A 14,745-nucleotide genomic window follows, 5' to 3' on the forward strand; every position below is an offset into this window, starting at 1 on the left:
AAAAGCAGCTGCAAAAATTATCTGCTGCTGCTTATTAGTTAGTGAGGCAAGAGCTTGAGGGAAGGCAGGAGGTGGGGCTGGCTGTACTGGCTGCCCTTCTGTGTTTCCCTTCCTGGAGGTGCTGGGTTCTAATGCAACATGCCGCCCAGCACGCTTGCTCTGGGTGATGTGCTGCAGGGATGGCTGTGCCATCCCTTCTCTTTGCACGGTGACTCTGCCCTCACCACATGCATGCAGAAAACCTCCGTGAGCAGATTTTGGGCTGGTACTCTCGGATGCTGCGACAGCACCGTCCTGCTCTCTGCTTGCTGCGGTTATCTCAGAAACCCCCGTCCCTCTCTCGCCCTGCTCCTCGGTGAGCTGAGGCTGCGCAGTCTTCCCTACGTCAGCATGGAAGCCCGGAATCCCCAGCACGGAGCTGCTGAGGCTTTGCCCCCCTTTTAGAAGCACGCAGCAGCGGGGAACCTCCGGTGCATCACTCTGCAGACTGACGGCACGGCTCCGGGAAGCCCGGCTGGGAAACGTGACCGTGTTCGGCACATCCAGAGCCAACCGGACGAGTTGGTTATAAGACGGCTGAGATTCTTAAATAAGCAGCACTTGATGAGTGCATCAAGACGTTTTACTAAGAGCCTTCACAGCCCTTCCCTCCCCCGCCCCTGAGCCCCCCTATAAGCGCTCGAGGCAGCGCTGCCATCCACAGCCGGGAGGAGAGAGGCGCAGTGATTTGTATTCCGGCTCTGCCTCTTGCTCCCAGAGCTTCCAAGAAGCGAGTAAAAATAGCACTCAGTCATTTGGTAAATAATAACCATCTCCTCACGGGCCCGGGGAGCTGTGAGCACTTAAAGGGGGGAGTGCGGGGAGGGGGATGCCCGCCTCTGCCTGGCTGCGTGCAGAGAAACCAGGGCTGGGAGAGAATGGGCGAGTGGTTGCTGTGGAATGGGAACCCCAAAGCAGTGCTTTACACTGCGTATGAAAGGGAGGCAGCCCGCCCTGCTGGCATGGGGTGGCAGAATCCAGCCCTCTGCATAATGCTAATAGAGGGTTTGTTGCCTGCACAGGGGACATAGCAAAATTCCTGAAGAAAGAAAGGAGCAGCTTTAAGGAGCAGGCAGGTGTAGGGAGTGCCATGGTAACGCTGTGGGAAGGAATGTTGCAGCATTTGTTTTACATTTGCATTGCAAATCTGCCCAGCAGTGGGATGTGTGCAGTGGGAGCAAAGCATTACCCACAGGGAGGGACTTTGTGCCTGGTAGAGAAGGGGCAGTGCTGATGGGTCAACAATTGGACTAGATGATATTAGTGGTCTTTTCCAACCTCACTGATTCTATGGTTCTAAATGTCTCAAGAGCAGGACACGCCACTTGGCTGACTTTACTCTACCCAGGTTCAACAATGCTGAGCACCAAAATCCCTAGTTCTTCTAGTCCCATAGCTGTTTCCAGGTGTTGTCTTCTATTCCCAGTCCTCAGGTGGCAGCAGCTGGTAACATGGTACTCGTAGGTGTTCTGCAACAGGTCTGGGTATAACACCTAACCCTCTGCTTAGTTATCATATCTCTGTTGGCATCTGGGCAAGGCAGCCAGGCTGCGGGCTGGGAAGGAATTGGGGTGTCCCTGATATAGCTCTCAAAGTGGAGCAGGCAGTTCTGCTCTGATGCTGCCCAGGTGTGTGCAGATCCTTCTTGCTGGGGATGTAGGGGCATGGAGGTCTCACTGTTATATGGCTGTGAGCAGTGCAGGCACCCTCAGGTTGCAGCATCAGGCAGGAAGCGACTCTCAGTGGCTGGAACTGCTCTGCTGGTGTTTTTCTCCTGCTCTGCTGAAATCTCTGCTTGCTCAGGAATGGTTCAGTTTCAAAAATCCCACTGGATCCTGGCCAGTTCCTGCCCTGCTTTAGATGCACATATTGATGGGAAAGCTCAGTCTGCTTTTTGGGGTGTAGGGAGCCCAATGTCCCCAGTTTTCTGGGGCAGATCAATAATCCAGTTTCTGAGCCTGCAGCACCAGCATGTACCAGTGATGGAGCTGCCCTGCAATATGCAGAGCTCCTACCAAGCTCACCTGGCTGCTGCATTGCATGGCCAGTGGTGGAGCTGCTCTGAGATGTACAGCTGCAAATTATTTATGGTGAGCAAGCTGAACACCAGGAAAAGAGGAGGGGAGGGAGAAATATTGTGTTTTCTCTGGAATATAATGAGTTTTCTCCTGCAGCATACGTTAAAGAGCCTCACTTCACTGGAGGTTTCTTCTCTGCTTCATATCTCATTTGGGGACTAGCTTGGAGGAGGGTGGAGAGAATACCCTGAGTATTTAAGTCTTACAGAGTTCACTTTGTTCAGGATGCTGTCTCATTTGCTTCTGGGTGTTTCAGAAAGATATGTATTGCATACATATTTCTCTTTAACCTTCTTTTTATCACATCCAGGCAAGATCAAGGGTTACTTATATAGCACAATAATACCAGCCACAGGCTGCGTCAGATGCTCGCCAGCCATAATAACTAAAGACATGTATACGTATAGTTGAGCCATTAAGGAGAAAACCCTGACAGAATGCATTATCTTATTTTTGGATACAAAACTTTGAAGCACAAAGCTAAGCTTCATAATACAGCAAAATAACTGTCAGAGGATGGAAGGATTTCCGTAGCTGAGCTGAGCAATGGGCCATCCAGGCTACCTTCAAAGCTGCTGCAGTAGCCACAATGAGACACTACAGATAAATATATATAATAAAGCTCTTACTTGTGGCTCTAAATTGATTCTTCCATTGGGAAAGTAGCTCCCAGCCAGCCAGTGCTATACAAAAGGAGCACGACTGCATGATCTATCCCTAAAGCAGAAAGGATTTATGGTGGCGTAGTGCTGAACTCATCTCATTCATCATCTTCCAGTATAACCCAGTGGGCAGAGAGCATAGCGATGTGAATCTGGAATGTCACCCACTTGCTGTGCCTTGTTTTCCCTGCAAACTGGGACAGCAACAGAGACTTGATTTAGCAATTTATGCCGAGACTGTAATGAAGGGAGTCAAAATGCGATCAATGTGTGTTCTGCTTGGCGTGAATAATGCCTGCTGCTGGCCTTGTTTGGGGCAGCACTTCAGTTCATCTCGACCTGAAGGCACATGAGTAACACTGCCCCAAGTTTTGCTGCTAAAGAAGTAACTGAGGCAGTGGCAGTGTCTAGAGATCAGCATCCACGAGGGCAGCACACTGTTTGTGCAATGCATGGGGCCAGCAGCTTTACAGGAGCAGCTGCTTGTCAGGAGAACAGCAAGCATGGCTTGAGAAAAAAAAAAGGCAATCCGAATATTGATTCTTTTTATGTACAAACAAGCCTGAAGCTGTAACAAAGCCCACGATTCCTAAAACTGGTAGAACACTGCTCGGCTGTTTATCAGGCTGGGAGGCACAAAGGGATTGCAGATTAAAAGGCGTTTCAGCACATACTTCTGTACTGAAAATGGATCTGTACTGTGTTGAGTATTGAGCAGCCGCATGCATTTCGTAAATACACAGCACTAGGCTGCATAGGACAAACTCATCTTGGTGTAAGTGGAGAGCAGTAGAGCTGCTCAGAGATGTATTTGCTCAATTGCAGGTGATAAAGGCAACTGTCATGCTGGGTGCCGTAGGGAGCGTGGTGCCAGCTCACCAAGGGCTTTGCCAGGGTGGCATCTACCATGAAAACACACCACACCAAAACCCAGCCTCCTTCTTGGACAACGAACTCTGTCATCTAATTGCTTTTTCCTCCTTTTTTCTTTCTTTCTCTTTCTTTTTGTCTCCAGACAGTGTAACTGAAGTCAAGACAGATATTTACGTGACAAGTTTTGGCCCCGTCTCAGACACAGACATGGTAAGTGCCACTGGGAAGCTGCCTGGCAGCGGAGGGTTGCTTGGTCCTGGGAGAAGGGAGAACACTCAGACCTGGCATGTGTGGATGGCAGTGCCAGAGGAGGATGGATTCCTCCAACAAAGTCCCCAGTGCTTGAACCAGAAAGGAGGCAAAGCAGAAAAAAAGAGTGAACTGACTGCAATATTTTGACATGTTCAGGGAAAATTATTAATGAAAAGGCCTGAGGTCTGAATCTAGGCTTGTATTCCCACATCAGTTTGTCTTCTAATTAAAACAGGACTGTGGAGCATAATTAATAGTGAGCTTTCTCAACAGCGCTTCTTGCGGTCTGGGTTCCATGTGCGCCCCGCTGCACATGAGCTGCCTGGCTGGGGCTGTCATGTGAGGACATTGCATTTATGGCTGGACCCTTCTCCAGATGGGATCTAGGGCCGGGCAGCGGGAAGCGTTGGACTTGCAGGGAGCCACTGCCCTCTCCAGTTGGGCCTAGCAATGTCCTCCAGCCTCCTGCAGCCACTCTAAAGAGGGGAAAGTTTAATTTTTCTGTGCTCAGGTGGTTGTGAGCATCTGTTTGGCTGCCTTGACAACAGTCTGGTGGAGAACTAAGCGTCTCTGCAGTGCTAGCCCCACCACACAACCCCATGTGGCTTTGAAAAGACCAATTCTTCTGGGGTGAAAAGTTAACTTAATGTTGAGTATGAATCTCATCTGAGTTCTCTACATCTCTCTCCCTATCCTGCTGCAGCAGAGACCCATAATACATTCAGCAATCTTAGCCCGTGGGGAGTATCTGATAATTACTTCCAAGGTGGAGCATACTTGATTAAGGGAGCGTGTATAATGAACTGTGAAGAAGAAATTTGAGGTATCAGAAAGAGGAAGGTATTCTCCACGATGTGATTTGACAGAATGAATTTGAAATTGGGGAGACAGTTAAAGAATAGTGAATTATTTCCCCCCATGCGTGCTTTGGTTCTGTGTATTTTACAAATGCGTGGCAAATGTGTTTGAGCGTGCTGTACTGGTGTTAAATGTTCTCAGGGATGTGTGAGAAAAACCCCATCACCCCGGGAAGCGTGGGGAGAGCCCGGCTCCTCCGCAGGGGTTCCTTTCATCTCTGGAGCAGGGAAGTCCCTCCCTCCCCACTCATATCTGCCTGATGAGCTGGCTCCGTCCCTCCCACAGCCATTACTCATCCCGATGGAAAGCTGCTCCTGTGCATCGTGATGCAGACACAGACTGTAATTATGATGATGGAGGAGAGGCAGGTAGAGCCGCTGTGCAGCGTGGAGGACAGCAGCTGGTAACGAAGTGCGGAGGAGGACGTGTGTGCTTTAGCCCAGAGATGCTCCGAGGGACTTCTTGTCTCACTTTCAGTTTGATTGGGAAAGAAGAGCCTGATGGGACCTGTCATACACCCAAATCTTCAGTAGTGAGCTCCTGCAGCTTTGCCATAGTCCCCAGGAAATTTGAGGGAAAAAATAACAATAATAAGTAATCAAGAGAATTTAATGCTTTGGTGGATGGAATCAGGAGGACTCAGTTGTCATGTGCTCAGTTACTTCTATGAGGCAGAGAAGAACATAGCCTAGAAGTTAGTGTGTTCCTTGGAAGGAGTGACCTGGAAATGATGCTCTTGTGGAAAAGAAGGATAAAAAAAAGAGGGGAAAAATATCTACATGGTATCTCTTTTCTTTGGGAGTGTTTCCTTAGCTTTAATAGAAATGAAGGGTTCTAAATAAGATAGCTCTTATCCCAATAAGTAGTTTAGCAGACTTACCTCCTGTAGCTGGATACAGACTCATTCATTTGGACCGATGACTTTACTGAACTTAAGACCATTAAGGGAGTCATCTTCTGTGGAGGGGTGGAATATCCCCTATGGGTAAGAGCCATGGGATCATAGTTTTCTCTCTTTTTCTCTTCATGTTTGGGCAGAATGGCTCTGTAGCCAAGGAGTGAGGCTGAATTTCTTTACCGAGATGCTTTTGCTTAGCTGCCATCTGCTGCAAAACCTGTAGGAATTTCTGTGACCTATAGGAAAGTGATGTGCAGCAGCTTTTAAATGCTGCTGAGAAGAGCTGCGGGAAAGAAATCACTCACAGTGATAAGTTTAGTTGGTTCTGCAGCCTCCAGGAGCCCATAAATAAAGACTATGAAACTGCAGCGGCAGGGGAAGAACAGCTGGGACAGATGTTCCAAAGTCCCCTTCTCTCTCTGAAAACGTTGTGGACTAATGAGATCCTTTGTTAGCAGGTCGAGGCGTGTGTCACAGAGGTGAGCAGTGGAGCTGCTCATGCTGATGGAATCAGGCAGTTCCCTTAAGCGACACGAGCCCAGAAAGGGCACGAGGTGGCATGGCTGAGAGGAATGGCAGCCAACATGCGAGCACCACATATTAATCTCATTTTGCCTTGGGGTCACCACTGGGCTGTAGGGTTTTTGATGCTCTGGCCTGACTTGTGGCTGTCTGACATATTTGTAGATGACAAATGCTCCCCCAGTTTGTATCACTGACTGTGAAGTATTAGAGGTGTTTGCAGAAAGGGGAAGACTCACTTTTCTCTCCTTTCTCCACAAAGGAGTACACCATTGATGTCTTTTTCCGGCAATCCTGGAGAGACGAGAGGCTGAAATTCGATGGTCCCATGAAGATCCTTCCTCTGAACAACCTGCTGGCCAGTAAGATCTGGACTCCCGATACTTTTTTCCACAATGGGAAGAAATCTGTTGCCCATAACATGACAACACCCAACAAGCTGCTGCGCCTCGTGGATAACGGCACGCTCCTGTATACAATGAGGTGAGTTTGTGGCTCTGGGACAGGGTCTTCTAGGTACACATGCAAGCTATAATGGGACCTGAAGGGTATGTGACAGCTGTGTGGACTCTCACTGACTGTTAGCATTGCAGAGTGTCATCCCACTGCTATCCTAGGGATCTACTATTCTTATTTCTTACCTATGTAGCATCACTGGTCCTTAACTTCAGCACATTTGCAGCAGCCATGTGCAGCATGAATTCTCAGGCTGCATTACGTGCTGTCTTATTCTGCTGTGAGCTCCAGCAGTGAGGCCTTCCTTCTGCATATGGGTGGTTGCTGGGAACCATGCTTGGGGAATGCTCTGCATTTCTCACGAACAGCTCTGGTACATACACTTATCACAGACTGCGACAGGTGGAGATTGGGTTAAGTATGTGTTCATTCAGGAACTGTCAAGAGGTTCCTATATGCTTGATAGCTATTCACCCATGTAAATAATGTTTGCCACCTGGGGTTGATGTGCAAATCCACTTTCCAAGGTAAATAGACCTATAAATGAAGCAGCAAGCTACTAATAGATGCTCAGATATGGTGCTTTGGTGTTTACAGAAAGGTGTGCATTTTTGTCTTCAAAAATTATTCTCTCTGCCTCCATCTTCAAGCCAATCTAGACTATTAACACACCTCTCTGTGGGTTTGGTTGGCTGAGATGCTGCTCTTTCACCTCTGCTTTTTGAGGACCAGTCAGGATTTCATCTCTTCATAGCAGCGCTATCTACGATGTCAGCAAGTTTTACAGCCTACATTGATAAACAATGCTCTGCTTTTGTGCAGCAGCTCTCAGATATGAGCTAATCTTTCCAGTGCCCTGGGGGTTTGGGTCTCTGAACATTAGGGATCTCATGTTACCAAGGCAGATGGGGTAAATGAAGAGAGAAGCCCAATTTGACTTGAGGGCTCAGTTCTGTTTCTGGCAGGCTGACCTGCGTGTGGATGACTAACACTCCCCCAGTTTGTATCATTGTCTGACTGTACAGTATTAGAGGAACTACTGGCATAAGGCAGAAAAAAAGACCTAATTTCAGGGTTTTTATGTCACTTCGCTTGTTCTTTATTCAGCAAACAGCCATTACCTTCAGCAAGTTTTGTGTGACAGAGAAAGTATTGAATTTGCTCTTCCATTAAGGGCTGGGCATGTGCCTGCTTCATGAGGCTTTTGGGAATGAGCTTCTTGAAGGAAGCAGAGTCATGGGGGCTGTTAAGTAAATTCGGTTCATCCTCCAGCTTAGCCCATTCCCATGGAAGGAGGGGGGATGAAGGAAGCCACAGAGGAACCACCTTTGTGTCTGCTCTTGTCCCTCTTAAATATATATCTTCGCAAGGTGAACATCCTGCTCAGATGAGGACCAGATATTTTATTACATGTTGTATTGCCCATCACTTAGAGCCATAGTGCATGTGGACCTCCTGCTGTCAGGTCAGACAGGCAGGGCTGTCAGGGCTGCGTGCTGCCTCTGGCCCAGATAGTCCCTTCCAGGTTCAGTCAAGACTGGAACTTTGCCATGCAGTTTGACTCCTGAGACATATCCTTTTCCTTTACCTTGTACCAGCCAATATCCTTGAGGGATCAGCTCTGCTGATGTGCAATTAGAGACATGTTTCTTGCTATTTATCCTGCTGTGAAAGCCAACTTCTCTTAGTCAAGGCTTACATTTATGGATGAAGTTGCTCTGGTGGAACAGAACATCTGACACATGCATCCAGAAAAATTACACCTGTGTGACAATATTTATAACTCCCGAAGTGAGCCTCTTTGTCACTGATCTGAGCTTCAAGGAGTCACACACCCACTGTAAATGGGCATCCAGAAACTGCCTTTAGTCACAGCACAGACTCCTCACAGATCAGTGCAGTGCCAACAGTGCAGACATCTGAACCTTGGCTCAGGTTTGGCACCAGGGTGATGAGATGACCTTTGTGACCATTGCACAAAATGGTGTTTCTCTATTACCTTCCTTCTGGCTGCTGGGCTATGGACAGAGTTACTGACCCCTCAGCCTCTTCCCTGTTGCTCCAGCTGCCTTAGAGGGTGCAGGAAACACAGCCTTACCATGTAACCCTGCCTCTGCTGTCTTGTTCTGGAGCTCCTACATGATCTGAGCAGCTCACAGAGCCCAGCCAGGGCCTCAAAGCACCAGTGTCAGAGCTGAGTGCAGCAAACCGGGGATTGCGTATGGATTTACATAAGGCATGGACAAAAACTCGGCTGCTGCAGCAATCTCTGGATGTAATCTCTGCCTCAAATTGTGTGGGGCACATCGATAATGTTTTGGTTCTTCCTGGCCTTGAAACATGAAAACAGAGAAAACTTGATGCTGTGCTGAAGGGATTCGACTGTATGAATCCAGGCTTTAAAGAGCTCTTCTGCTCTTCAGAGGGGCTGTCGGAGTGGCATGTTGAGTCTTTGTGCTTATTGTCAGAGTGCTTCCCAGACAATACGTGCTCAAGTTATGCACTCAGAGGATGTTTTCTTTAACTGTCGGGCTGACGCATTCAGCTGCGTGCCTTAGGAACCTGTACTGCAGAAAGCAATGTGCACCTGGAAAGGAGAAGTGAAGCCCTGGTTGAATTAGGGGCATAGCAGGAGGCAAAGTGAGGCATAGAGATGTGCAGGGCACTTGAAGTCCTGCTGGGCCATGGCTCTGGATACTGTCTTTACTCCACATGATGGAGGTGCAACCATAATTCTTTGCCAGAAGAGCAGCTCAGACACCACAGAACCAGCTCCTCTGGGCACTTCAGACTATGTGACAGCTCTCTGGCTTCATACCACTTTGGCCTTAGTTATGGACAACAGCACAAATGGACCAAAGCAGACTGCTGAGAATGCACACAGCTGATTAGATGGGCTGATGTTTGCAGAGCCAGTTTGAAGCTTCTCTCTTCCAAACTGTTTCCAGTGTGGATCCAAAGGCAAAAAAACGACCTATTTTCCAGGCTTGGTTTTCTGCATGCTGTCCCAAGAGAGAGAAATCTTCAGAGATCACCTCATCTCCCTGCATTCCTGCCATCATGGGCTGAAATCTCTGGGGGCTGCAGTGTGAATCTGGTGTTTTTATATCCACCACAAGGATTCCAGTAGCAACATGGCTTTCAAACTCAAACCCCAGCAATTAAACCTAACCTAGATTTTGAGCTCAGCCTGAACCATGGACACCACCTATCCATCCGGACTGTGGTTATTAGTGAATCTCCTGGAGGAGAAATCAGGACAAACCTCAAGCAATATCCTCAGCATAAACAAGGTTGGCTTTGCTGCGCAGGGTGCTGTCATGTTTTTGTGCCATGCGTACACCGAAGGATTATTACTTTTTGCATCCCAGAAATTGGACCACGGCTCTCGCTCATCCTGCAGCACGAGGCAGGTAACGACAGGGGCTCTAATGACACATCAAAGGCTTTGCTAAGCTGCCGGTAACCATGAGAACACAGCTGAAGAGGTTTGTTGTACCCAGCCCTGGGAGAGGTATGTTTAGCCTGACTCACTCTTCTTGCCATTGTGTTGAGCAGTTCAAAGGGCTTCCCGTGACTTTAAAGAGGAAAACATGGCTTCTCAATGGGTGTTCCACTTTTGGCGCTGCTGTGGCAGCAAAGCAGAGGGAAAACACAAGGGGTCTACAGTTCAATTTCAAGACAGATCTGAACAAGTTATTGCTTGCGGCTGGGACAGAAGAGCCGAAGGATGCACCAGCTGGAGGATGTGGTTGCTGGCAGTCTGGCTATTTTTCACATTCTGGTTAGGCTCTGTGATGGCATTTCAAGGCTCAGATGTCCAGACCTGAACCTGAGTGATGAAGCAAACCTCCGTGGCAAGCTGGTACAGGGTCAGGGGCAAAGATGAGGCTTTCTGCAACAAACTGTTCTACCCAAGTGCTGCAGAGGCAGTGGTAATTGTCTGGGAAGTGAGATACATTCCTCTTAGTCTGACATTTTGACGTTTCATTAGGCAGAGCATATGGTGCTGAGGAGTCCTCTTCCAGCAACAAGAGGTGGCAGGGAAGGCTGATGGGAGGGGGGGGGGATGTAGGCACTCTGCTAAGCAGTGATTGATGCCACAGCTCACCTAAATACTTGCTAATTAGTGCTCTGAAAGATGAGAGTGTGCTGGAGAGGGCATGGCGGAGGGGGGTGAAGGATAGCTAAGGGGTCCAGAGGGGTGGAAGCAGTGAGCAGTGCACATGGCATGGTGGGACAGAGCTTCTCAGGGAGCCTGTGCACGTGGGGCAAAGGCAGAGGTTTCAGGCCAAGGAGAATATCTGAGTACAGGAATGCTGCACTCCTTTTCCCTTCAGCAAGCACTGTCTGCAAACGTGCTGACTTCAGGCTAGCTGAAATTGCTGAACCAGACTCATCTCACTGGGATGATACGGCGTTCTTATTTGATTTCAAGAGACTTAAAAACTCTCCTCCAATTGTGGGTGGTAGAGGTGGAAGATTAGGTTGCTTTTCCAGTAGTTTGTTGATGGATTTATTGTATTTTGTTTTTTCTTACTGACTCAGCTATTAAAACACACTTCAGATGTAAAATGTGACCACTGTTTTCCCACACAGCTAAAGTCATTCAGTGCTGTTATAAAGCTGTCTCTTTCCCTTGATAGCAGTTGCTTATGTTGGCCATGGCCTGGATTGGGTAGGAGGGTATGGCCAAAGCCAACTTGTGCCCAGCTCTGCTGCTGCCTGGCCCCCTCTGAGACTCTTTCTGGCTGTTCTGAATGGCACTCAGCCACCGGACTCATAATCTGTGATCTCTTGAGTTGTTGGTGTTCATCCTTATCCATAGCTGTAGATCACAGCCAAAATTCGCAGCCAGTACAGTGGATGAAGAAGGCCATTCTGCTTTTTGGGGATTCGGGACACATCAGAAGTAAAGTGCTGAGCAGGAAGAAAAGTCCTTTGGAAAAGTTGGCTTTGGGAACACCCAGCTAAGACCCTTTTGAAATAACAAAGCAATTGGTGAAGCCAATTGAAGAAATATCAGGAAGGTTAAAAGGAAAAGTCTTGTGTGGTTTCCTGAGGGAGGCAGGTGGAATGCTAAATTTTGTGCATCAGCATTTCCTTTATGCAAGTGACAATGACAAATACTAGAAGCAAAAAGTCCAGTGCAGTTGGAAAGGAAACAGAAAGAATGGAGTGATAAAGGTGGTGAGGACATGCTTGCAAACAATGAAGCTCTCCATCTTCAAGCTGGCACATTTAACAAGAAACAGAATGAGAGGAGCAAGGCTGTCTAACCCACACCTTACTACCAGGATTTAATACCTGCTTCGTGAAGTCTTAATTTTCATCCAGACTGCAAAAAAAGAGACATCAAAGTGAAGGAGCGGTTGGTTGGTAGCATCATGTGGGTCCTCAGAAGAAAGTAATTGCGCCAGTGTGCTGGTACACTTGTCAAGAGCTCTGAATTTGCCTGGGTTTTGTACTTCTCCATAAACATCGACTGGTCTCTATTGTTGGACATGGAGTCTACCTGCACAGATACACTAAACCTATGACTGCTTGACCAGAGTATGCAGCCTTGCATCAACTGTGGTTGGGCTGAGAGACCAACTTCTCTGTAAGGGTGTATGGGGTCATGTCCTGCTGGTGCTGAGTTAGCTGAGAAGTGCTTACCAGAACTGAGCCTGCCCTGACTGTGGGTACCACTGACCTACTCTGGGCAGAGATGCAGAAGGCCACAGGAAGGCCAATTTCCTCACTTGTTTCCTTTGCCACAACATACAAGACTAAGATGTAGACTGCAATGGGGCCACGTGCCTATCCTTGCAGACTTCTCCAAAGGATGGATTTGCTGGATTTTATAACCATTGGGAGTGTTTTGGGGGCTCCTGTTCCTGCACTTTGGTCACCCTACACCACTGAAGTTGTGGCAGCTTACAGCTCTGCTCCTCCACCTCTCTAGTGCCTCTGCCTGAGATGCCAGCTTCTGCACATCCTCTAAAAGCAGCAAGTGAGACTGGATATGGGTCCAAAATCACCAGGTTCCTTCCTTCATCCAGCAGAGCAAACTTCATTGCTGGCAGGGTTTTTCCATGCTACAGCAGCTGAAGCAGAGCAGCTCAGGAGTGTGCTGTTGCTCCATCCCTGGCACAGGGCTCACTCCTGCTTGTCATTTGCCACCTGCAGACATCATCACCACAGCTTCTGTCCTTGCTGAGTGGCTCCAGATCCCCACCAACCCCAAACCACTTTCCCCTGCTTGTTTTCCCCACAGAGGTGCTTAGCGTGTGTTGGGAAGTGCTTGCTTCTGTCCAACAAAACTCTACAATGCCAACTTTAAAAAATAATCCTCTTTTTTTCATTGTAGAATCATTTCATCGATGAAAGCATCTGCTCTTTACTTTTCCTTTCTTTTTCTCTCTATTTTTTTTAATATTCTTTTCTTTAGTGTCTTCTTTCTTTGTCTTTATTTCTTGCAGACAAAATCTGCACCCCTTATTTTTTCTAGGGTTCCTTTCACATTTGACAAAGCCCCAACATATTCTGTGGACAGTAACTAGTCCCACCATTTTCTTTTTGTTAGAAGACCATTTTGCAGATAAAGCAATATGTCTTGCTGGAATATTTCCATTGTGTCTCTCGACCTGAATTTTCCACAGGCAACCTTTACCTTTCAGGCTGTGCACTCGTCCCTTCCATCCCTCTCTTGCTTCCGTAAGAGGCTGTTATTTCTGAGCCATCAGAAGTGGGTATTTTTTAGACCAAACTGTACCACCAAAGAAGATGGTATTAGAAGTCTCCTGGGATGTCATCTGTTCTGGCTCTCCCTCCTAGTCTGCAGGCTTTTTAATACTTCAAGAAGGAAGAGTTTAGAGCTTCCTTTTTTAGAGCCCTTTCTAATGGATCCTTTCATTCCTGGCCCTGTGTTCTGCAGCATGCTGTGATGATGGCTGCACCACCTGTGTGAGGCTGCTTCCTGACAGGGCATCCCACTGGGATATGATGGATGCTTAAAGAGCACGTGTTGTCCTGCAGTCTCAAAACAGCACCAGGATGCACGATTCTGTGTCTACTGTGTGCAGCCTCTACAGTGCCACCACCACAGGCTGGGGACATGAGCTGTGGTGCCCCACGTGGCTCTGACTTTGTTCAGTGTACCTGAAGCACACTGTGGCTTCACTGCATAATCTGAGCCTGCAGCTCCTTCCAGGCCACCAACTCTGTTAGTTGTCCCTGGAAGCAGTTTCCCCCTGTTTCCCAGCATGGTCCATGAGTTATCCCCTGGCACCAGGCACTAATGATCTCTTTGTGCACAGTTCATAAGCAAACAAAAGTCCTGGGCTTTGGCAGATTTTCTGATTGCACTGAGTGGATAAAGATGAACTCAGTCAGTAGGACTGAGTTCATAAAACATGAAACGTGGCCAGCTTGGTGTGCCTGCTGCTCTCAGCAGCTGATGGCCTTCTGCCCAGAGAGCCAGAGGTTAGTGACCACATCGAGGCCTTTGTTGCCTTTGATGGATGCAATGTAAAGATGTCATGGCAGAAGGGCCAGGTGGGATCCTCTGCAGCCTGGTGTTTCTGATCATGCCTTGTGTTCTGTCTTGTAGGCTAACCATTCATGCAGAGTGCCCCATGCACCTGGAGGACTTCCCAATGGATGTGCACGCATGCCCACTGAAATTTGGGAGCTGTAAGTACATTGATCACCCTCTGTAAAGAGGTGGATTCAGAACTAAAGAACAATGCTTTACATGGCAAACGCCTACCAGTGTTTTAGTAATGGTTTTATTAGTTATAGCACTGTTTCTGATGGGAGCATGAACAAAAATTTGTTTGTGGTATCTTGCACATAATTCCTGTTGCCATCAGAAATGAGCAGGGAACATCATCAGGCAGCCTGCTCTCAAGTGAAGGCAGACAGTGAGTCTAAGGACCAACACAAACCAAGCCCTGATTTAGGGAGGATTTACAGTCTGTTGGTGAGGTGAAGGCTACTCCCAGCCTTACCAGTTTCCACCTGCTCATCTGCCTGACAAATTATTAACTCTGGCGGCTCTCAGGTTGTTTTTTTTTTACTAATTTCTCTACTGAACATTGGGAAGTCTGACACAAGCAGCTCA

The 14,745-nt window shown here is 47.9% G+C and overlaps 1 protein-coding gene across 3 annotated transcripts in view; it reads left to right on the forward strand.

Moving 5' to 3' along the window:
• The window catches only part of LOC107312871 (gamma-aminobutyric acid receptor subunit alpha-3), a 69,725-nt gene that overhangs the window by 24,830 nt on the left and 30,150 nt on the right, over positions 1-14,745 (forward strand). For all 3 annotated transcript variants that reach the window (XM_085544664.1, XM_015860684.3, XM_085544663.1), the window contains exons 4-6: positions 3,795-3,862; positions 6,445-6,665; positions 14,233-14,315. In XM_085544664.1, the coding sequence (XP_085400790.1) occupies positions 3,795-3,862; positions 6,445-6,665; positions 14,233-14,315 (372 nt within the window). The remainder of the gene's footprint in view (positions 1-3,794; positions 3,863-6,444; positions 6,666-14,232; positions 14,316-14,745) is intronic.

Source organism: Coturnix japonica, chromosome 4, assembly GCF_054131305.1.
Source record: "Coturnix japonica strain WE chromosome 4, WE-NBRP24, whole genome shotgun sequence".
NCBI lineage: Eukaryota > Metazoa > Chordata > Aves > Galliformes > Phasianidae > Coturnix > Coturnix japonica.